The sequence below is a fragment of the Anomaloglossus baeobatrachus genome, chromosome 4, assembly GCF_048569485.1.
Source record: "Anomaloglossus baeobatrachus isolate aAnoBae1 chromosome 4, aAnoBae1.hap1, whole genome shotgun sequence".
Lineage (NCBI taxonomy): Eukaryota > Metazoa > Chordata > Amphibia > Anura > Aromobatidae > Anomaloglossus > Anomaloglossus baeobatrachus.
Genome location: NC_134356.1, coordinates 563,007,418 through 563,029,891, shown reverse-complemented (window position 1 = coordinate 563,029,891; position 22,474 = coordinate 563,007,418). Strand labels below are relative to the sequence as shown.

Here is a 22,474-nt window from a genome sequence, read left to right as displayed (position 1 = left end):
CACGCCCACCAAGGAGTTCGGAGAGCCTGAGGCGGGAAAAACAGAGAGTTCAGTGACAGGAGTGGAGGAGAGTGGTAGCAAAGTGTGTACGTCTGTCAGGGATCTGGGTTGGAGCCCGGATACCCTGTGGCCAGGGGGCAGACGGTGGTGGCCGCCTACAGGAGCAGGGATTACAGCCGGTGGAACCGTAAGGGACCGGGACCGGGTAGTGACCCGTCGGTACCGAACCGGGGAACCGATTGGAAACCAGAGCACCAGGAGGGGTACTCAGACCCAGTACGAGGCCCAGAAGCCACTGGACCGAGTTGAATTTACTGGTTGGGGTCTGGACTTTAGGTCCTTTCCCACCCAAGACCCGACTGAAGACAACAGCCCAACCAGAGGGATAGAAAGCCACCGCCCAGGCATCGAGATCCCACGGGCCAGCGTCTGCGGGCAAACGGGCTCTACCGGCACACACAAAGCTGGGGAGCGGACTACTGTTGCTCAGGCATAGGAGTCACCATTCTACTAAAAGTGAGGTGAAGGAGAAAGGCGGAAACCACCAACCTGAAAAAAGGGGAGAAGCGCAGCCGGCTGCTGGCATCGTCCACCATCTTGTTTGGTTTACCAGAGACTCCAGTGTGTCTGTAATAGTGAGTACAACAGTTCCCTCGGGCCGCGCACCGCATCGCACCAACAAGCCAGCACACATCCCCCCTCCTCAGCACCCTCGGGCCCCCGGGACCATCACCCCCTACCCACGGAAGGGTCAACATTAAGCTGCGTAACACCATCCCCGGGAGCCTAGTCAACGGCAGCGGTGGTGTCCATCCATTCACCACAACCCGTGGGTGGCGTCACGAACTTAACCCCCAAAAACAACCGCGGCCTCGGCCATGGACCTCCCCACCGAACACCACCCCTCACGTAGCATCAGCATCCCTTCAGAGTGACGTGACCCCCGGGTCCGGGAGGAGCTCGAGCCACCCACCCATGAGCCCGGATCCGAGCGGCTCGGCAGCCGGCCAAGCCCCGGGGCGGTACATATGCTCAGTAGAATGTGATGGAATCCATCAGCGGATTCCGCTGCTTAGCGCATAGCGGCGGAATCCGCCACCATAGACGATCATTAGACACTTTGGCGGATTCCAACGGAATCCGCCAAGGTGAGTTGTTTTAACGACACCAAAAACGCTACATGCTGCATTCCCTCCTCCCGGTGCTCAGTCAAAATAATGACTCAGCGTCGGCTAGCGGATGAAACACAGACACTGCGTCACAGTGCGTCGTCAATATAAGTCTATGGAGAATAGCGCAGTCCGTTAACGGACTGCGCTATTTTCCATAGTGGCGGATTGCGATGAACGCAAGTGTGAAAGTACCCTATCTCTGCCAGCAGCACCCTGCTTTTGGTGGGCTCCCCTGAGATGATAATGTATTAGATGTGACCTGCAGTCACATGTAACTCAACAGATAATACAGTGATACTTTTGTGAGTACAGATAGTAGAGATTGCTCCTCTTGATCACACTGCTGCTGGTTCTGCATGTGCTGCTGGTTCTGCATGTGCTGCTGGTTCTGCATGTGCTGCTGGTTCTGCATGTGCTGCTGTTTTGGGCTGGTGGAAGGAGTAAGGCAGAATCAGTGACAGATGAGAGCAGACTGTATCTATCTATCGCTGATAATGACAGACTTGCTACAAACCACAGATCTTCAGCATTTTTGCAGTTTTACACTAGGTCAACTGTAAATCACAAGTTGATCACCTATTATGTGAACATCCTCACCTTGCACCTCAAATATCATAGATCTGAAACTTTGTGATGCTGCAATTGGCGATTTTCTGTGTGGGCAATTTTCCGTGTGGGCAATTTTCCGTGTGGGCAATTTTCCGTGTGGGCAATTTTCCGTGTGGGCAATTTTCCGTGTGGGCAATTTTCCGTGTGGGCAATTTTCCGTGTGGGCAATTTTCCGTGTGGGCAATTTTCCATGTGGGCAATTTTCCTGTGGGCATTTTTCAGGGAACCACACAGACACACATCATACATGCACATAGACACATTGCAGATATTATTAATATGGGGAAGCCGGCAGCAGCCTCACTCACCTCCCCCGCTTGTCTCCATCCAGCTCCACCTGGGCATGTTGCTGTGCCGCGCAGTTGGTGGCCATGACTAAAAGACATAGCCACACACAGAGCACACTGACACTGCTGTATATACATCACAGGGGAGGCTGGGGACATAAAGGAATGGGGGGGGGGACATACAGTTCTAGAGGGGGGCATTCAGATCTGAGAAGGTATATAGCTCTGGGGTGTATACAGCACTGGAGTGGGGGGACAAACAACTCTGGGGAGATACAGAACTGGGTTGGAGAGAGATACAGCTCTGGGGTATACAGCTCTTGGGTGGTATACTGCACTAGAGTGGGTGACATACTGCACTGGAGTGGGAGACAAACAGCTCTGGGAGGTATACAGCACTGGGGTGGAGGACAAACAGCTCTGAGGGTATACAGCACTGGAGTGGGGGACAAACAGCTCTGGGGTATACAGCACTGGGATGGGGGGGGAACAGACAGTTCTGGGGTGCTATTCAGCACTGGGGTCAGGGGACAGACAGTTCTGGGGGTATACAGCACTGGGGTTGGGGGGACAGACAGTTCTGGGGTGCTATTCAGCACTGGGGTCAGGGGGCAGACAGTTCTGGGGGGGTATACAGCACTGGGGTCAGGGGACAGACAGTTCTGGGGTGATATACAGCACTGGGATCAGGGGACAGACAGTTCTGGGGGTATACAGCACTGGGGTTGGAGGAGAAGACAGTTCTGTGGGTATATAGCACTGGTGGGTTATAGACCGTTCTGGGTGTATTTAGCACTGCGGTGGGGGGATATTATAGGCAGTTCTGCGGGGTATACAGCACTGGGGGGTTGTAGACAGTTCTCTGGGTATATAGCACTGGGGTGTGGGGGATATTATAGGCAGTTCTGCGGTGTATAAATCACTGGGGGGTTATAGGCAGTTATGGGGGTATATAGCACTGCGGTGGGGGGATATTATCGGCAGTTCTGCGGGGTATTCAGCACTGGGGGGTTATAGGTAGTTCTGGGGGTATATAGCACTGTGGTGGGGGGATATTATAGGCAGTTCTGCGGGGTATACATCACTGGGGGGTTATAGGCGGTTCTGGGGGTACATAGCACTGCGGTGGGGGGGATATTATAGGCAGTTCTGCAGGGTATACAGCACTAGGGGGTTGAAGACTGTTCTTGGGGTATATAGCACTGGGGTGTGGGGGATATTATAGGCAGTTCTGCAGGGTATATCGCACTGGGGGGTTATAGACAGTTCTGGGGGTATATAGCACTGTGGTGGGGGGATATTATAGGCAGTTCTGCGGGGTATTCAGCACTGGGGGGTTATAGGCAGTTCTGGGGGTACATAGCACTGCGGTGGGGGGGATATTATAGGCAGTTCTGGGGGGTATACATCACTGGGGGGTTATAGCCAGTTCTGGGGGTATATAGCACTGCGGTGGGGGGATATTATAGGCAGTTCTGCGGGGTATACATCACTGGGGGGTTATAGGCAGTTCTAGGGGTATATAGCACTGCGGTGGGGGGATATTATAGGTAGTTCTCCAGGGTATACAGCACTGTGGGTGACAGGACATACAGCTCGGCGGCTCATTTCTTCCTCTGTGCGTTGAGCCTAGAATGTATGGGCTCCTTCCAGGTAATGGGCGTGACCAGCTTCATGACAAATTGTCATACCTCGACGGAGCCCATACATTCTATCATCTACCATCATCTGTGGGACGGCATGGCAGGGCAGTGTACGGTGCGTGCTACCTCCGCCCACAGACAAACTTAACCCCTACACAGCGGTGAAGGCTGCATTCAGGTGTGGATCTAAGAGTCTGCAGCTGTCGGCATGAGCGCTGCCTGCGGGCCCCTGAACTCGGCCGCAGCATACATCACCGTTCTTGCTGAAAGGTGCATGCGGGTCCCAACAGCGCCCCCCCTGACACTGCGCCCGGGGCACGTGCACCCCCAGCCCCCCCTTAGTTACGCCCCTGACCCACTGTCTGTGTCCCCCAATGAAAAGGCGAGAAAGGAAGCTTTTTAAACTCAGCTTCTCCAGCAATGCTTTCTCCAGACGCTGCGCTCTCCTGCCTCCAGGCCGGCTAGTTATGCTCATACATATGCACTGCACAGCTGACCCGGAAGTATCTGCAGTGGGGAGACAGCGGCGGCCGGACACTGCATCGCGGGAGACTTCAGCACCATGGACAGGTGAGTATAGTGTCTGACGTCCGTGTATTATCACGGATAGCAGACGGAGAACACACGTGCCAAAATCACAGTACACAGAGGGACATACGTACGTTTATCATGTCAGTGAAAAACGTGTGTTTTTCACTGACGTGTTAAATAGGTCTAACACGGTGCTAATAATAAATGTGAGTAGACACTCGGCCTCCAGCTACCATTAATCCAGGTTATAACGTCACATTCCCATTATTTACTGCAGCTCGTAAGATTCTCCTCCGTTACTGAAATACGAGTGTTAATATATACATGTATATTGTAGATGTACAATCACTACTATTATAGTGTTCAGGGGATTTACATGGAAACATACACAATCAGACATTGCTTACAATATTCCGGAATCACAGTCAGCTCAATGATGTAGCAGTCACCTTACACGGACGATCCTCACCCTCCGGCCTCTACTGATCCCGTCAGCGTCTCTTCCTCAAGTAAATGTCCCAGGTATGTTTGGGTTTTATAAGCCCTTTGGTGGCTAAAGCTATCCCCTGATATGTCTCAGCTTTCTGATGGAATAAACTGATAATCCAATCAGGATTTCCCCCTTTCAGCAATGAATGGAAAAAGGATAGACATCCTCATCAACCAGTCTGAGTATTGTATGGGAGTTATTCACCCATTGTCAGTGCGCAGGAGGCCTGTTATTCACACTCGTGTGCAGCACCTGTCAGGGCTATCTGATGATCAAACACCTTGATGAGATCCTCAGTGTAGATGATGAGCAATTACATACTGATGAGATCAATTATATGGAGACCTTTAACCAAACTCATCATTATACTGAAATGGGATAATTCCCCATATACCTATATCCATTACGATTCATATTTTGTTAAGATTGTTTTACGGCCCTCCTAGTATAAAAAAGAAGCCATACTAATCCCTCATTACCATCCCTCCTGACTTCCAACCAAACAGGTCATTTTCCTTTGGAGTAGGATTTGCTCTGCTGTACCTGGCAGCGGCTGCTACACATTGAATGAAGCTGGGCTTCTCATATCCACTCCATGCACTTACATTTGGCCACTCTCTGAGCCGTTTTAAGCTGATTGATGGGTACATCAGACCCTCGTATATCTCATATTGATGTCATCAATACAGTCTGACCAGACAACCTCCTTAAAGGGAACCTGTCTGATCCCCTGTGCCCCTGCAACCACCAGCAGCTGTGTGCCGACCTAAATTCCGTGCCTAACAGTCCCTTTATGACATTGGACATAAAGAAATCTTTACAAAAAGTATTTCTAAAGTCAGGGTATGATATGCAAAATTAACCCCTAGTCTAGTTAGAGGTGCGTTGTTTCCCCAGACTAGTGGGCCCATTTACCATGTTATCACAACCCTGTGGGGGTGATAACATGAATTATGAGTACCACAGCCGGTGTCATCACCAGCGCTCTACAAATGACACGCATGCGTGCGGCTTTGTTTCCTTAGCTCATTGAATCTCTGAAGCCGGTTGTACGTGTCCCAGCTTCAGAGAGATACACTGCGCATGATGGGAAGACAGCAGAAGACCTGTTCTTCGGCTCTTCCGTGTACGTGAGCCGTCATCTGCACTTCCAGTCATGCGCAGTGAGTCTCTCTGCTCTGAAGCCAGGACGCATACAACCGGCTTCAGAAACTCAATGATCTAGAGCAGGGGTCCCCAACCCGTCGCTCGCGAGCCACATGTGGCTCACCTGCTTCCGACATGTGGCTTGCCGTCGGTCCCCGGAAATGCAGCTGTACAGGGCCGCAGGCCGCCTGTTTCTCGGTGGACAGACTGGGCAGCTGATTCAAGGCCCCCATGCTCTGAGGGGCCTCCAGCCTTTTAATCATAAACTTCAGTGATAGTACAAGTTCTGTACTTTCACTGAAGCTTACGCAGTTGCAAAATGACCTTTGGTGACATCACAGTCATGTGACTCACCTAAGGTCCTAACGCTGCACTGTGGGAGTCCACGGACCTGCACATATGCAATGTCAAGGACCTGGAGACCCCGCCTCCATTCATATGTACTCACGACTTTCGGGCGCACATACATTTGAACAGTGCGGCGGCAGGACTGAGGCAGAGTAGCTCCTCAGCACTGCACCGACATGCCGTCATCACCGGGGCTGGGACTGCAGAGAAGAGCAGGAGGAAGCATAGGCAACTCTAAGGGCTCCAGAGAAGCCAAAGGGGACATGTAGGCAGGAGCGTAACTACCGCAGTCGCAGACATCGCCACTGCTACCGGGCCTGTCCCAGCCCCTCATTCACATGGATGTGTGTCCGAGGGCACGCATCCAGCTGAAATACATCGGAGCACAAAGACCCTTCGGGTCCCTGCGCTGCGAGGTGCCAGCTGCCGATTAAGGCCACGAAAATTCATAGCTCTCCACGCTCAGAATTGTGGGCATGGTGAGCAGAAAATATGCTGACAGCTGCCGATGCTGTAAGTAGCCATGAATCACACTGACGTCATGCGCTGCGCCGTTTACACGCTGGTCAGTTACCGGCATGCCAGTGTCGCAGGAGGAGGATGGGGGAGCGCAGGGTTGGTGAGTACAGTCATTTATTATTATTTTTTCTTACTGTGTGCTGGGGTGGGACTATATACCCAGAGGATGGGGAAGCTATATACCTGGAGAATGGGCAAGCTATAAATCTGGAGGTTGGGCAGGCTATATACCTGGAGGATGGACAGGCTATACACCCGGAAGATGGGTAGGCTATATACCTGGGCAGGCTATATACCTGGAAGATGGGTAGGCTATATACGTGGGAGATGGGCAGGCTGTATACCAGGAGGATGGGGAGACTATACACCAGGAGTAGTGATGGGCGAATCCCCCGATGTTCAGGTTTGGGAGCCTCGACCGAACGTTTTGTAAAGATCGAGTTCAGGTTCTGAGATAATGCGAACTTGCGTCCGAACACCGAACTTAGACTTTACAGTTATGGGATGGGGTGGGGGGGCTGTAAAATAAAGAATATAGTTCAAAGTAAAGATTGTCATTATATTTACCGCTACTGCGACGCGTCCTGAAGACTCTGTCTCCCGGCCGTTTCTGCTTCCGTGTCCAATCATTGCTGTGCCCCCGGGTTACAGGACCTTCCATGACGAAATAGCCATGTGACCAGTCCGGTGTGAATGTTGTACAGACGTTGGCTTACAGACTGGTCACATAGCTATGACGTCACAGAAGCTCCTGTAACCCACGAGGTATCAACATTCACACCAGACTGGTCACATGGCTATGACGTCATGGAAGGTCCTGTAAGTCAGATGTAGCAGAGCTGAAGATGCTCGCCCGCCTTTGGACTACGTCGGGAGGTTTTTTTTTGAGTAATAAAGATGGAGTCCTAAATGTCTTCTGTTTTATTTCTAATAAAATATTTTTTTCTCTGTGTTGTTGTTTTATTTTACTGTTAAAATAACAGACAATCACGGAAGCTGTCACAGAGTGGGTGTCTGTGATTGGATGCTGGAGTAACTTGAAACCAGCCCATACATTCTAGCATCTAGAATGTATGGGCAGATTCCAGGTTACTCCAACAACCAATCACAGACACTCATTCTGCGTGACAGCGTCTGTGATTGGCTGTTGGGTCCCTCACATATATATAGTAGTGTAAAAATAAATAAATAAAAAAAATGACGTAGCTTTCCGCAGTATTTTTGATTCTTAGTGCAGATAAAGCGGACGGCTAGGGGCTGCCACCCCATCTGCCTGGCTTTACCTTGGCTGGCAATCAAAATACAGGAAACCCATTATTTTTTTTTTAATTATTTAAAAAAATAATTTAAAAAAATGCATGAGCTCCAGCCGTATTTTGATCGCCAGTCCGGTAAAGCCAGGCAGCTGGATGCTGGGATTCTTAACGTGGTAAGGTCCAAGCATTCTGGGTCCCCCACGCTAAAAACTGCAGCCCGCATTGTTTCTTAGTGCCATTTTCCATGCACTTTACCCAGCTCGTCCAGCGGTCCTGATGGCAGTGGCACGCTGGGTAATAAATGGGTTTTTACCAGCTTTGTATTCTCAGCTGTTACTAAGCCCAAAATTCATGGTGTCACGTCAAATTAGACATGGCCACCATGAATTTCTAGTAAACAGTAAAAAAAAAAAAAAAAAAAAAACCCACACACAACACATAGAAAAATTATTGTCATTAGAAACAAAAAGAAGTATTTAGAGACTTTATTATAAAAAAAATCCTTAGTCCGACGTAGTCCACAGTTAATACAACAAAAGGCTTATGGTAAATTTTGAAGTGTAAATGTGGCCCTGCAATACCATGAGAGCAAAGGCTCACTACCTACTCCATTAATCATTTGAAACAAAGAGGAAAAGGAGTTTTACAGGATGAGTATAAAAAACTTTATTGATATAGGATGTTAAAACCAATGCGAATACATAAAGGCCATGTCTCACTAAGCAACATCGCTAGCAACATCACTGCTGAGGCACGACTTTTGTGACGTAGCAGCGATGTTGCTAGTGATGTTGCTGTGTGTGACATCCAGCAACAACCTGGCCCCTGCTGTGAGGTCACTGGTTGTTGCTGAATGTCCTGGACCATTTTTTTGTTTTTGCTCTCCCGCTGTGAAGCACAGATCGCTGTGTGTGACAGCGAGAGAGCAACAACTAAATGTGCAGTGAGCAGGGAGCTGGCTTCTGCGGACGCTGGTAACCAATGTAAATATCGGGTAACCAAGAAGCCCTTTCCTTGGTTACCCGATATTTACCTTCGTTACCAGCGTCCGCTGCTCTCACGCTGCCAGTGCCGGCTCCCTGCTCTCTGCACACATAGCCAGACTACACATCGGGTAATTAACCCGATGTGTACTCTGGCTAGGAGTGCAGGGAGCCAGCTCTAAGCGGTGTGCACTGGTAACCAAGGTAAATATCGGGTTGGTTACCCGATAGTTACCAAGCGCAGCATCGCTTCCACGCGTCGCTGCTGGCTGGGGGCATGGTCACTGGTTGCTGGTGAGATCTGCCTGTGTGACAGCTCACCAGCAACCCGTGTAGCGATGCTCCAGCGATCCCTGCCAGGTCAGGTTGCTGGTGGGATCGCTGGAGCGTCGCTTAGTGTGACGGTACCTTTAGTGCAATAGTGTGATTACAATAAAAACTGCAAAAACATGACAACAAATAAGGGGAGATGGGCTGAGCTCAAACCAGTGCTGGAAAGTGTGCTACCTCTGCACTCCCAAAATATGTCCTCCCAGCTATTGGAACAGCCGAAATGGCAAAACAGTAAATCCCAGCGGGAGGAGGGGAGGGCGGGGAGGTCTATATTTACCAGTCAAAATAACAGCGCTGGAGCAAGCAGGCAGTAGGAGGGAACCCCCAAGAACATCCGATGAACGTTTCGCGGTATTATGCTTGCTTAATCATGGATGGTCAAATACAGGAAGCCCATTATTTTTTTTTTAATTATTTATTTAAAAAAATAATTAAAAAAAAAAATGCATGAGCTCCAGCCATATTTTGATCGCCAGTCCGGTAAAGCCAGGCAGCTGGATGCTGGGATTCTCAGCGTGGTAAAGCCCAAGTGTTCTGGGTCCCCCACGCTAAAAACTGCAGCCCGCATTGTTTCTTAGTGCTATTTTCCATGCACTTTACCCAGCTTGTCCAGCGGTCCTGATGGCAGTGGCACGCTGGGTAATAAAGGGGTTTATACCAGCTTTGTATTCTCAGCTGGAACTAAGCCCGAAATTCATGGTGTCACGCCAAATTAGACATGGCCACCATGAATTTCTAGTAAACAGTAAAAGAAAAAAAAAACCCACAACACATAGAAAAATTATTGTCATTAGAAACAAAAAGAAGTATTTAGAGACTTTATTATAAAAAAAAATCCTTAGTCCGACGTAGTCCACAGGTAGAGCAATGTCAGCTCTGCTTCATCTCTCTGTATAGACAAGTGTCTCTACAGAGCGAGAAGCAGAGAGAGCAATGTCAGCTCTGCTTCATCACTCTGTACAGACAAGCGTCTACACAGAGCAAGAAGCAGAGAGAGCAATGTCAGCTCTGCTTCATCACTCTGTACAGACAAGTGTCTGTACAGCAGGGTTCTCAAACTCGGCCGGGTGTACGGGCCGCACACAGAAAAAAAATAATTTGAGGGGCCGCATTTTTTTCAGGACAAAGTGTCATTGTTAGTGGTACCATTTTTTCTTTCTATACACCCTTGGATCACTGTTTTTGAACATTTTTTATTTGTCTATTATAACAAATGTGTACTTTTTTTGTATGTGTGTATAATATATATTCTAAAACACTTTTTTTATTTACATTTTTTCCCCTTTTTGTAAGTAATACAGTTTTACACTAAGCACCGCATAGTAATTTTGGCCAACATCTTGTAGTAATGTGCCCCTCCTGTTCCCCATTCTGTAAAAATGTGCGCATCCTTGTCCCCTTGTAGCAATGTGCCCCATGCAGGTCCTCTTCTTGCATTAATGTTCCCCCATGCAGCTCCCCTTCTTGTATTAATATGCCTCCATGCAGCTCCCCTTCTTGTAGTAATGTGCCTCATGCAGGACTCCTTCTTGTAGTAATGTGTCCTCATTCAGGTCCCCTTCTTATAATATTGTGCCCCATGCAGGTCCCCTTCTTGTGGTAATGTGCCCCATATGCAGGTCCCCTTCTTGTGGTAATGTGCTTCATGCAGGACTCCTTGTAGTAATGTGCCCATCTTGGTCCCACCTTGTAGCAATGTGCCCCATGCAGGACCCCTTCTTGTGGTAATGTACCCTCATTCAGGTCCCATTCTTGTGGTAATGTGCCACATATGCAGGTCCCCTTATTGTGGTAATGTGCCCTCATTCAGGTCCCCTTCTTATAATAATGTGCCCCATGCAGGTCCCCTTCTTGTGGTAATGTGCCCCATATGCAGATCCCCTTCTTGTGGTAATGTGCTTCATGCAGGTCCCCTTCTTGTGGTAATGTGCCCCATGCATGTCCACACACGTACACACACCCTGTGCAGCCTCAGCCAGCAACAGAATCACACACACACACACACCCCCTGTGCAGCTTCAGCCAGCAACAGAATCACACACACACACCCTGTGCAGCCTCAGCCAGCAACAGAATCACACACACACACACACAAACCCTGTGCAGCCTCAGCCAGCAACAGAATCAAACACACACACACACACACACACACACACACACACACACACCCTGTGCAGCCTCCGCCAGCAACAGAATCAAACACAAACACACACACACACACCCTGTGCAGCCTCCGCCAGCAACAGAATCACACACACACACACCCTGTGCAGCCTCAGCCAGCAACAGAATCACACACACACACACACATACATACACACCCTGTGCAGCCTCAGCCAGCAACAGAATCACACACACACACACATACACACACACACACCCTGTGCAGCCTCCGCCAGAAACAGAATCACACACACACACACACACACACACACACACACACACACACAGTGCAGCCTCAGCCAGCAACAGAAAAACACACACACACACACAAACATTCTGCTCACCTATCCTCCGTCGGCAGCACACAGGCACGTGGACCCGGTAATGATCACAGCTGCTGTCACCGCTGAACTTTCTGCCGGCGCGTGCAGAGCAGTTCTCACTGCACAACAGCCACTGGCCAATCACAGGCAAGCATCTGAGGTTATATGCAGCAGGTGCTTGCCTCTGATTGGCAGGCGGCTGTTATTGCATTCTGCAGCGAGAACTTCACTGTGCGCGGCAAAGGCAAAACTGTAAACTGAAGTAAATAGCTGGCGGCTGCGGCCCCTTGCACCGGTCGCCATCTTTACCGGGTCTACGGGCCAGCGGGCCGCAAGAAGCCACCTGAAGGGCTGCATGCGGCCCGCGGGCCGCGTGTTTGAGGCCCCTGCTCTACAGAGAGAGAAGTAGGGAGAGCAATGTTAGCTCTGCTTCATCGCTCTGTACAGAGCGAGAAGCAGGCTGACACTAAAGGTATGATTCCACTTGCGTATGACTCGTGCATTCTTGCATTGCATCACCCATACATCATCGGATCCAATTCTCACCCACAAAGCTCTCCACACTGTGGCACCCCCCTACATCTCCACCCTCATCTCTGTCTATCACCCTACCTGTTCTCTATGCTTTGCAAACGGCTTTCGACTAACATCCACACTAATCCGAACCTCCCACTCCCGGCTACAAGACTTCTCCTGAGCTGCACCAGTCCTCTGGCATGCTCTACCTCAATAAACTAGGAAAAACCACAAACTACTCATCTTCAGATGCTTCCTAAAAACACATCTTTTTAGGGTTGCCCATCACACTCTTTAATCAAATTCAATTCTCAGAGTCCCTCCACTACTTCTCATACCATAACTTTCCGTTAAACTGCACCACACCCAAAAATATCACGGAGGTTGGCTGATGACTGGTTGCAGCCTTTGTCTACCCCCATATTTTGAGATGGCTGGATGGTTGTTGTAAATAAGCACCTGTAACCTGTCCCCCCACCTCATTATAGATTGTAAGCTCTCACGATTAGGGTTGTCATTATTTTTACTCATTAGATTTATTATACTTATATTATACTTATTATAATTATTGTATTCTCTATAACTGTTACTTGCTTATTTATGAACCTCTGAATTGTAAAGCGCTGCAAAATATGTTGGCGCTATAGAAATAAAGATTATTATTATTAGTTGGGAGTTATACGGGTGCAAGGCCATGCACAGTCTCTGATTCTGCAAGTAGGCAATGGCCAGCAAGGCCACACGAAGTCCCCAACACTGCACGTAGGCAATGCCTGGCAAGCCACGCCATGCCTTGTCCTCGATACTGCACGGAGGCAATGCTCGGCAAGATCACGCCTGGTCCCAGATACTGCATGTAGGCAATGCCCAGTAAGGTCACTCCCAGTCCCTGATACAAGTAGGCCAACGCCTGGCAAGGACACACCAAATCCCCGATACTGCAAGTAGGCAACCCACCAACCAACTAAGCATCAACCGGAATGGCCACACTCAGTCCCCGATACTGCAAGTAGGCAATGCCGGGCAAGGAGATGACCAGTGCCCAATACTGCAAGTAGGCAAGACAGCAAGCCCATGCTCGGTCCCCGATACAGCAAGTATGCCATAGTTTGAACTGCATTTGTTGGGAAATTGGGAGCCAATGTAGGATTTGAAGAGGGGAAAAGCAGAATAGTGAGAAGAGGGGTGGATTAGTCAGGCAGCAGAGTTAAGGACGGACAGGAGTGGTACAACATTATTAGCAGGGAGGCCACAAGGGAGGATTTTGCATTACTTAAGCCAGAAGATGATGAAGGAATGCAGAACCAGTTTAGTAGATTTAGGATTGAGGAAAGTTCAGATTTAAAAAATATTTTTGAGTTGGAGGCGGCGAGAGTTTGGATGTGTGGTTTGAGGAACAAGGGAGAGTTGATGGTTACTCCCAGGTAGCGGATTTCCATTACAGGGTAAAGCATGATATCATTTATTGGGATAAATTGGGTAGTGGAGTTGAGTGGGATGGAGAAAAGATGATGGATTTGGTTTTGTCCACTTTGAGCTTTAGGACTTGTTATGAGAAGGAGGAGGGTAGGACAGAGAGGGGACGTCTCGGTCAGAGAGGTAGAGGAGTGTCATCAGTGTACAGCTGGTACTGGAAGCCATGGGACTTTGAGTTTTCCTATGCTACAGGTATAGATGAGAAGAATAGGAGTCCCAGGAAAGAACCTTGAGGGACACCAACAAATACAGTACAGACCAAAAGTTTGGACACACCTTCTCATCTCTTGTGCAGCAGGCCTTCATGGTAAAATAGCTGCTAGGAAACCACTGCTAAGGACAGACAACAAGCATAAGAGACTTGTTTGGGCTAAAGAACACAAGGAATGGACATTAGACCAGTGGAAATCTGTGCTTTTGTCTGATGAGTCTAAATTTGAGATCTTTGGATCCAACCACCGTGTCTTTGTAGAAAAGTTGAACGGATGGACTCTACATGGCCGGTTCCCACCGTGAAGCATGGAGAAGGAGGTGTGATGGTATGGGGGTGCTTTGCTGGTGACACTGTTGGGGATTTATTCTAAATTGAAGGCATACTGAACCAGCATGGCTACCACAGCATCTTGCAGCGGCATGCTATTCCATCCGGTTTGCGTTTAGTTGGACCATCATTTATTTTTCAACAGGACAATGACCCCCAAACACACCTCCAGGCTGTGTAAGGGCTATTTGACTAAGAAGGAGAGTGATGGGGTGCTAGGCCAGATGAGGTGGCCTCCACAGTCACCAGACCTGAACCCAATCGAGATGATTTGGGGTGAGCTGGACCGCAGAGTGAAGGCAAAAGGGCCAACAAGTGCTAAGCATCTCTGGGAACTCCTTCAAGACTGTTGGAAGACCATATCCGGTGACTACCTCTTGAAGCTCATCAAGAGAATGCCAAGAGTGTGCAAAGTAGTAATGAAAGCAAAAGGTGGCTACTTTGAAGAACCTAGAATATAAGACATATTTTCAGTTGTTTCACACTTTTTAAGTATTTCATTCCACATGTTTTAATTCATAGTTTTGATGCCTTCAATGTGAATCTACAATTTTCAGAGTCATGAAAATAAAGAAAACTCTTTGAATGAGGTGTGTCCAAACTTTTGGTCTGTACTGTAGATGGTGGGGTGAGGAGGTAGTGTGGGAGATGCTAAATGTGTGGTTAGTAAAGTAGGAGGAGATCCAGGAAAGGGCAGAAATAATCTGTAGTAGGATTATCAGGGAGAGGTGGACGGTGTAGAGGGCAGAGGCAGGTCTAGGAGGAGACAGTCATTTTGGTCAGGGCAGTTTTGATGGAGTGGTGGGGATGGAAGCCGGATTGTAGGTTGTCTCAAAGAGGGAGTTGGATGAGCGGTGGGAGGAACGTGCGATGTGGACGTGTACTCCAGGAGTTTGGAGGTGAAGAGAAGCAACAATACGCGGCACCAGCTGGACTTAGAGGTTGGGTGGTGGAATGTCGTCTGCAAGACACAGTGCTGAGCGCTGACCAATCACTGCCATCATCTGTACTCCAAATTATAACAATAGGATCTCAATGCAGGAGAATAGACTGGGAGAAAGACGGGATAAGGAAGAAATTTACATACATTGTATTTACATGAAAGATTAACACCAAGATAAAATGATTTGTAACATGCCATAACTTTCCACACTGGACAAAATAGAATACAAATCTAGTTACTCTTTAAAGGGGCTTTGTCAATTATTTGAATTTTAAATAAAGTTTATTGAAAACCGAGGTCGAAGTCCAAAATCCAGGAGGGTGACTACTCCCAGCATTCCCTTGACACAGTCTCCGCCCCCGCTCTGAAAGCCACGCCCCTCAGACCACGCCCCCGATTACCGTATAATCCTACCTGGTGCTTTCTGGCGGACGCCCAATAACCCTCATTCTCTGTGACAGGCAGACACCATTGGTCAGCACACGACGTATAGCGGTCACGGCTATTCCGCGTCATCACACTTATGAAATCCGTTACTGCACCGACATAATATGTAGCATTATTATAGCAGAAGTGTTACCTCTCCCAGGACGCGGGTCAGGAATAAAGAGCCTAAACATCTGCCTCACAGGAAACACAGAGGATTAGTAGGGATTAGGGAAGTGCCACTCATAGCATGGGATTGTGGGGGCCACAACAACATGGCCGGCGCTCTCCTCACACACAGACAACTGTCTCAGTATAATTCATACACCTCTCACCCCACGCGCGGAGGGCGTGGCCACGATCAGCGTGCAGCGCAGGAGAAGCGCCTGGAACGCAACGTCAGGAAGGGACACGTCATCCTGAGCTGTCATTGGCTGGAGCACAGTAAACACGGTGAAGCCGGATCCGAGATTTCGGCACCGTCAGCATGGACCTGGGGGACCGGGAGGTGCCTGCGGCGAAGCCGGACATAGAGCTGGAGTGGAGCACGTTCCTCCAGGAGACAGGTCGGTGCGGGGGATGGGGCCGTGAAACGAGCAGCGCTGAGGGCGCAGGATCAGCTGGTAGCGCAATAATAACACTGCAAATAGGCTCCTAAACCCCGCACTGATACAGTGACAGGCAGCAGGACAGCACCACAGGCAAGCCACTGACAGGCAGCAGGACAGCACCACAGGCAAGACACTGACACAGTGACAGGCAGCAGGACAGCACCACAGGCAAGACACTGACACAGTGACAGGCAGCAGGACAGCACCACAGGCAAGACACTGACACAGTGACAGGCAGCAGGACAGCACCACAGGCAAGACACTGACACAGTGACAGGCAGCAGGACAGCACCACAGGCAAGACACTGACACAGTGACAGGCAGCAGGACAGCACCACAGGCAAGACACTGACACAGTGACAGGCAGCAGGACAGCACCACAGGCAAGACACTGACACAGTGACAGGCAGCAGGACAGCACCACAGGCAAGACACTGACACAGTGACAGGCAGCAGGACAGCACCACAGGCAAGCCACTGACACAGTGACAGGCAGCAGGACAGCACCACAGGCAAGACACTGACACAGTGACAGGCAGCAGGACAGCACCACAGGCAAGACACTGACACAGTGACAGGCAGCAGGACAGCACCACAGGCAAGACACTGACACAGTGACAGGCAGCAGGACAGCACCACAGGCAAGCCACTGACACAGTGACAGGCAGCAGGACAGCACCACAGGCAAGACACTGACACAGTGACAGGCAGCAGGACAGCACCACAGGCAAGACACTGACACAGTGACAGGCAGCAGGACAGCACCACAGGCAAGACACTGACACAGTGACAGGCAGCAGGACAGCACCACAGGCAAGACACTGACACAGTGACAGGCAGCAGGACAGCACCACAGGCAAGACACTGACACAGTGACAGGCAGCAGGACAGCACCACAGGCAAGACACTGACACAGTGACAGGCAGCAGGACAGCACCACAGGCAAGACACTGACACAGTGACAGGCAGCAGGACAGCACCACAGGCAAGACACTGACACAGTGACAGGCAGCAGGACAGCACCACAGGCAAGACACTGACACAGTGACAGGCAGCAGGACAGCACCACAGGCAAGACACTGACACAGTGACAGGCAGCAGGACAGCACCACAGGCAAGACACTGACACAGTGACAGGCAGCAGGACAGCACCACAGGCAAGACACTGACACAGTGACAGGCAGCAGGACAGCACCACAGGCAAGACACTGACACAGTGACAGGCAGCAGGACAGCACCACAGGCAAGACACTGACACAGTGACAGGCAGCAGGACAGCACCACAGGCAAGACACTGACACAGTGACAGGCAGCAGGACAGCACCACAGGCAAGCCACTGACACAGTGACAGGCAGCAGGACAGCACCACAGGCAAGACAGTGACAGGCAGCAGGACAGCACCACAGGCAAGACAGTGACAGGCAGCAGGACAGCACCACAGGCAAGACAGTGACAGGCAGCAGGACAGCACCACAGGCAAGACAGTGACAGGCAGCAGGACAGCACCACAGGCAAGACAGTGACAGGCAGCAGGACAGCACCACAGGCAAGACAGTGACAGGCAGCAGGACAGCACCACAGGCCGGCGGCAACACACTGACAGTAGTGATGGGTAGTTCGTGAGTGAGTAGTTCAAAATGAACTAATCTTCAGAGTGAACTAGTTCATCTAGTTCACCATCCTGACAGAGATTAGTTCATTATGAACTAGAGTGGGAGGAGACAGAGAGTGATCCTCTACAGCTCCAGGAGATCCTGCTCTCACACTTGAAGGTAGTAAAACACTAGCACACATCAAATACAAATATAATAGTAATAATAATATTAATAAAAACTGAAATTGCACAGTAGACAGACACAGCTCATATGTGTGTATGAGAGAGAGAGTTTGTGTGTGTGGTTTATGCCCCTCACCTGTCTGTGTGATAGGATCAGCCTCCTGTAGATGATCACCCTCCTGTAGCCTAGATCAGTCTTGCTAAAATCTTTACCATTGGCTCCTGTTCTGTTCTCAAAATGGTGGCTGCTGAACTGCTTCTCAGCTCCCTCATACACATTCATTATGGGTCAGTACTCTACACTCTACACAGGGGGCGCTGCTGGGCTGAGTGAGATGCATCAGACTGAACTAGGCTGTCCTGATTCATTCTCAGTAGAACATTCAGTTCAGCAGCTCATATAGTTCATTTAGTTCACAGGTCACATGATGCATTTCCTATCAGCTCCTCAGGATAGAGTGGAGAGAAATACTGAACTAGATGAACTAAATGAGCTAATCTTTTGAACTAATCTTTTCAGTGAACTAGTTCATGGTGAACTAATCACCAAAATGAACTAGATTTCCCATCACTAACTGACAGCAGAGATGGCCGCAGGGTCCAGATACTGATCGTGATGGAGCGGTGACACACCCCTCCCCACCCCCAGGTGTCACGTGATGTGGGTCAGTGCCCCCTCTAGAGCCTTCTCATGGTCATGTGGAGGGGGTCAGTGCTGCCTCTAGAGCTGTCTCTTGGTTAAGTAATGGGGGTGTGTAAGCTCTCTAGAGCCGTCATGTGGTGGGGATCAGTGCCGCCTCTAGAGCCATCTCGTGGTCACGTGGTGGGGGTCAGTGTCCATCCCCTAGAGAAGTCATGTGGTGGGGGGGCAGTGCCTCCTCTAGAGCGGTCATGTGATGGGGGTCAGTGCCTCCTCTAGAGCGGTCATGTGATGGGGGTCAGTGCCTCCCTCTCTAGAGCGGTCATGTGATGGGGGTCAGTGCCTCTAGAGCGGTCATGTGATGGGGGTCAGTGCCTCCTCTAGAGCGGTCATGTGATGGGGGTCAGTGCCTCCTCTAGAGCGGTCATGTGATGGGGGTCAGTGCCTCCTCTAGAGCGGTCATGTGATGGGGGTCAGTGCCTCCTCTAGAGCGGTCATGTGATGGGGGTCAGTGCCTCCCTCTCTAGAGCGGTCATGGGATGGGGGTCAGTGCCTCCACTGGAGCGGTCATGTGATGGGGGTCAGTGTCTCCCTTACAGATTTTATGCTCCGGTTTGGGTGGACTGTGGCAGCCATCTGGTGACAAGTAAAATAAACCCCAATCCTGTGCCTTACTTGCCCTCCCCAGGTCTAGCACTGAGTCTCCTCTGCTGTTCCTGATGTCAGTGATTGGTCTGCAGCACTGACATCGTAGCTGATAGTGCTGCAGCCAATCGCTGAGCTCAGCGGCTCTGCCCCTGTAGATTGACCTGGAAACGGTGGGTAAAGTGTGCTTTGTTTTATTATAACAAAATGTCCCTGAGGCCAAGATTTTCTGAAGGGAGCAACCCCTATAAGTGACTACGGGGAGACCCCTCTTCAGGATCCGGACCTTTTATACTGGATGCACTTATCCATGTTCAGTGGTTAAAGTATGGCACATAACGTAGGGCCTCACCGGGGTCCCCTGACCCAAGCTAGACAGTTTCGTAGACAATTATGAGGCTGTCAAGTTGGGTGTGGAATCTTGCAGACAGTCCGGCCCTTATTTTTTGTAGTCAGCCTGTGACTCGTGGGGGTGATGCCGGGTACAGTGAGAGGAGCTGGGGGGGTGATGCCGGGTACAGTGAGAGGAGCTGGGGGGGTGATGCCGGGTACAGTGAGAGGAGCTGGGGAGGTGATGCCGGGTACAGGGAGAGGAACTGGGGGGAGGTGATGCCGGGTACAGGGAGAGGAACTGGGGGGAGGTGATGCCGGGTACAGGGAGAGGAACTGGGGGGAGGTGATGCCGGGTACAGGGAGAGGAGCTGGGGGGGGTGATGTCGGGTACAGGGAGAGGAGCTGGGGGGGTGATGCCGGGTACAGGGAGAGGAGCTGGGGGGGGTGATGCCGGGTACAGGGAGAGGAGCTGGGGGGGGTGATGCCGGGTACAGGGAGAGGAGCTGGGGGGGGGTGATGCCGGGTACAGTGAGAGGAGCTGGGGGGGGGGGTGATGCCGGGTACAGTGAGAGGAGCTGGGGGGGGGTGATGCCGGGTACAGTGAGAGGAGCTGGGGGGGTGATGCCGGGTACAGGGAGAGGAGCTGGGGGGGGGGGGTGATGCCGGGTACAGTGAGAGGAGCTGGGGGGGTGATGCCGGGTACAGTGAGAGGAGCTGGGGGGGTGATGCCGGGCACAGCGAGAGGAGCTGGGGGGGTGATGCCGGGTACAGTGAGAGGAGCTGGGGGGGTGATGCCGGGTACAGTGAGGGGTGCTGGGGGGGTGATGCCGGGTACAGTGAGGGGTACTGGGGGGGTGATGCCGGGTACAGTGAGAGGAGCTGGGGGGGTGATGCTGGGTACAGTGAGAGGAGCTGGGGGGGTGATGCCGGGTACAGTGAGGGGTGCTGGGGGGGTGATGCCGGGTACAGTGAGGGGTACTGGGGGGGTGATGCCGGGTACAGCGAGGGGTACTGGGGGGGTGATGCCGGGTACAGCGAGAGGAGCTGGGGGGGTGATGCCGGGCACAGCGAGAGGAGCTGGGGGGGTGATGCCGGGTACAGCGAGAGGAGCTGGGGGGGTGATGCCGGGTACAGTGAGGGGTGCTGGGGGGGTGATGCCGGGTACAGTGAGGGGTACTGGGGGGGTGATGCCGGGTACAGTGAGAGGAGCTGGGGGGGTGATGCCGGGTACAGTGAGGGGTGCTGGGGGGGTGATGCCGGGTACAGTGAGGGGTACTGGGGGGATGATGCCGGGTACAGTGAGAGGAGCTGGGGGGGTGATGCCGGGTGCAGCCGCTGATTCTGTCTCTTCCTCCTGCAGTGGGCACAGCGCTATCCACTTACGGATGGTTTATCCTGTTGGGATTCATGTTACTGTTTCTTCTGAAACAAAGATTCTCAGAGCACATCAACTCCCTGCTGACATCTCCACCCAGAGCCACAGAAGGTAAGTGTTTATATATTACAGTATTATTTATTTTTTAATTCTAATTCTAATAATTTCTAATGTTGGATGTACCAGTATATTCTGGTGATTGTGTCTGCACAGGGACAATGTCGCCACAGTCACCACCAGGAGCTTGGCTTAACTGATAGTTGAGCTCTTGCTATAACAACCATGGGCTGCTCCAGCACCGTCCCTGGCTGTTTAACCCTCTCAATGCCACAATCAATCATGCCATCTAGAGGGTTGTAAAAAGGAGGGGCTCCTTCTCTCAATCCTTTGGCACCCCACTACAAGATCATGGGAAGACAACAGTTGTCATGGCACTTGAAGGTCAATATCCCGACCTCCAGGTCTGCCAAGGACAGGGACCTTTTAGGCTTTGCTATAAGCAATATATATAGAGTTCTGTCAGAGTGAAACTGACAGATCTTATACCCTACAATGCATAAGTGTTGTAGGGTATTAGACCAGGGATCACATAAATTGTTGAAGTCCTATAGCAATACAAAGTAAAAAAAAAAAAAAATTATGAAAATAATATTACGCCATTAAATAGACTTTTTATGTAAAAGCGAAAATAATCAAACCATTACTTACGTTTGGTATTGCTGCATCCAGAATGACCTGATCTGTAAACTGTCACACTATGAACACTGTAAAAAATAAAAAAAAAATTGGAAAAAAAACATGTTATACACAATATCGTTTCATTATACTGCCGAACAGAAAGTATAATAAAACGTGGTAAAATTGTATGTCAATAAAACTGGAATCCCTGACAACGTCATCTCATTTTTACAGAAATCATGCCAATACAGTCCAGTCAGCCGAAAAATAAAAAAAGTTATATCTTTTAGTATATGACGTTTAAAAAAAACGTATTTTATCTTTTAGGCCCTGTGCGCACTTGTCGTTTTTTCCCGCGGATTTTCTGCGGTTTTGCTGCATGTTTCGCTGCAGAAAATGTTCATAACATCTCTGCAGTGATTCACCAGCAAAACCTATGGGAAAAGAAAATGCTGTGCGCACTAGGCGGATTTTGACAGCTGCATGTTTTGCTGCGGGATTCCCGCAGTGAAAACAATTGCATGTCAGTTCTTTTCCGCACGTCGCTGCGGGATTTCACTCCATTGACTGCAATGTAATTGTGAAACCCCGCATGGAATAACGCAGGCAGCAAATTCTGTGCGGTTCATTGAGTTTTACTGCATTATTCCCTCCGGTATTTCGCAGTTTACCTGCGGTAATGTACATCGCTTGCCTGCGGTTTGCAGGG

At 50.3% G+C, this 22,474-nt stretch overlaps 2 protein-coding genes across 3 annotated transcripts in view; one reads left to right on the top strand and one right to left on the bottom strand.

Annotated features, from left to right (window-relative positions):
• Positions 1 to 16,047, bottom strand: part of LOC142304033 (uncharacterized) — a 104,453-nt gene extending 88,406 nt beyond the window's left edge. For both annotated transcript variants that reach the window (XM_075346012.1, XM_075346013.1), the window contains exon 1: positions 15,860 to 16,047. The gene's annotated coding sequence lies outside the window, so the exon portion shown is untranslated. The remainder of the gene's footprint in view (positions 1 to 15,859) is intronic.
• Positions 16,048 to 16,104: 57 nt separating this feature from the next.
• Positions 16,105 to 22,474, top strand: part of SELENOS (selenoprotein S) — a 35,305-nt gene continuing 28,935 nt past the window's right edge. The window contains exons 1-2 of the mRNA XM_075346014.1: positions 16,105 to 16,271; positions 21,073 to 21,198. Coding sequence (XP_075202129.1) covers positions 16,193 to 16,271; positions 21,073 to 21,198 — 205 coding nt within the window. The 5' untranslated portion in view covers positions 16,105 to 16,192. The remainder of the gene's footprint in view (positions 16,272 to 21,072; positions 21,199 to 22,474) is intronic.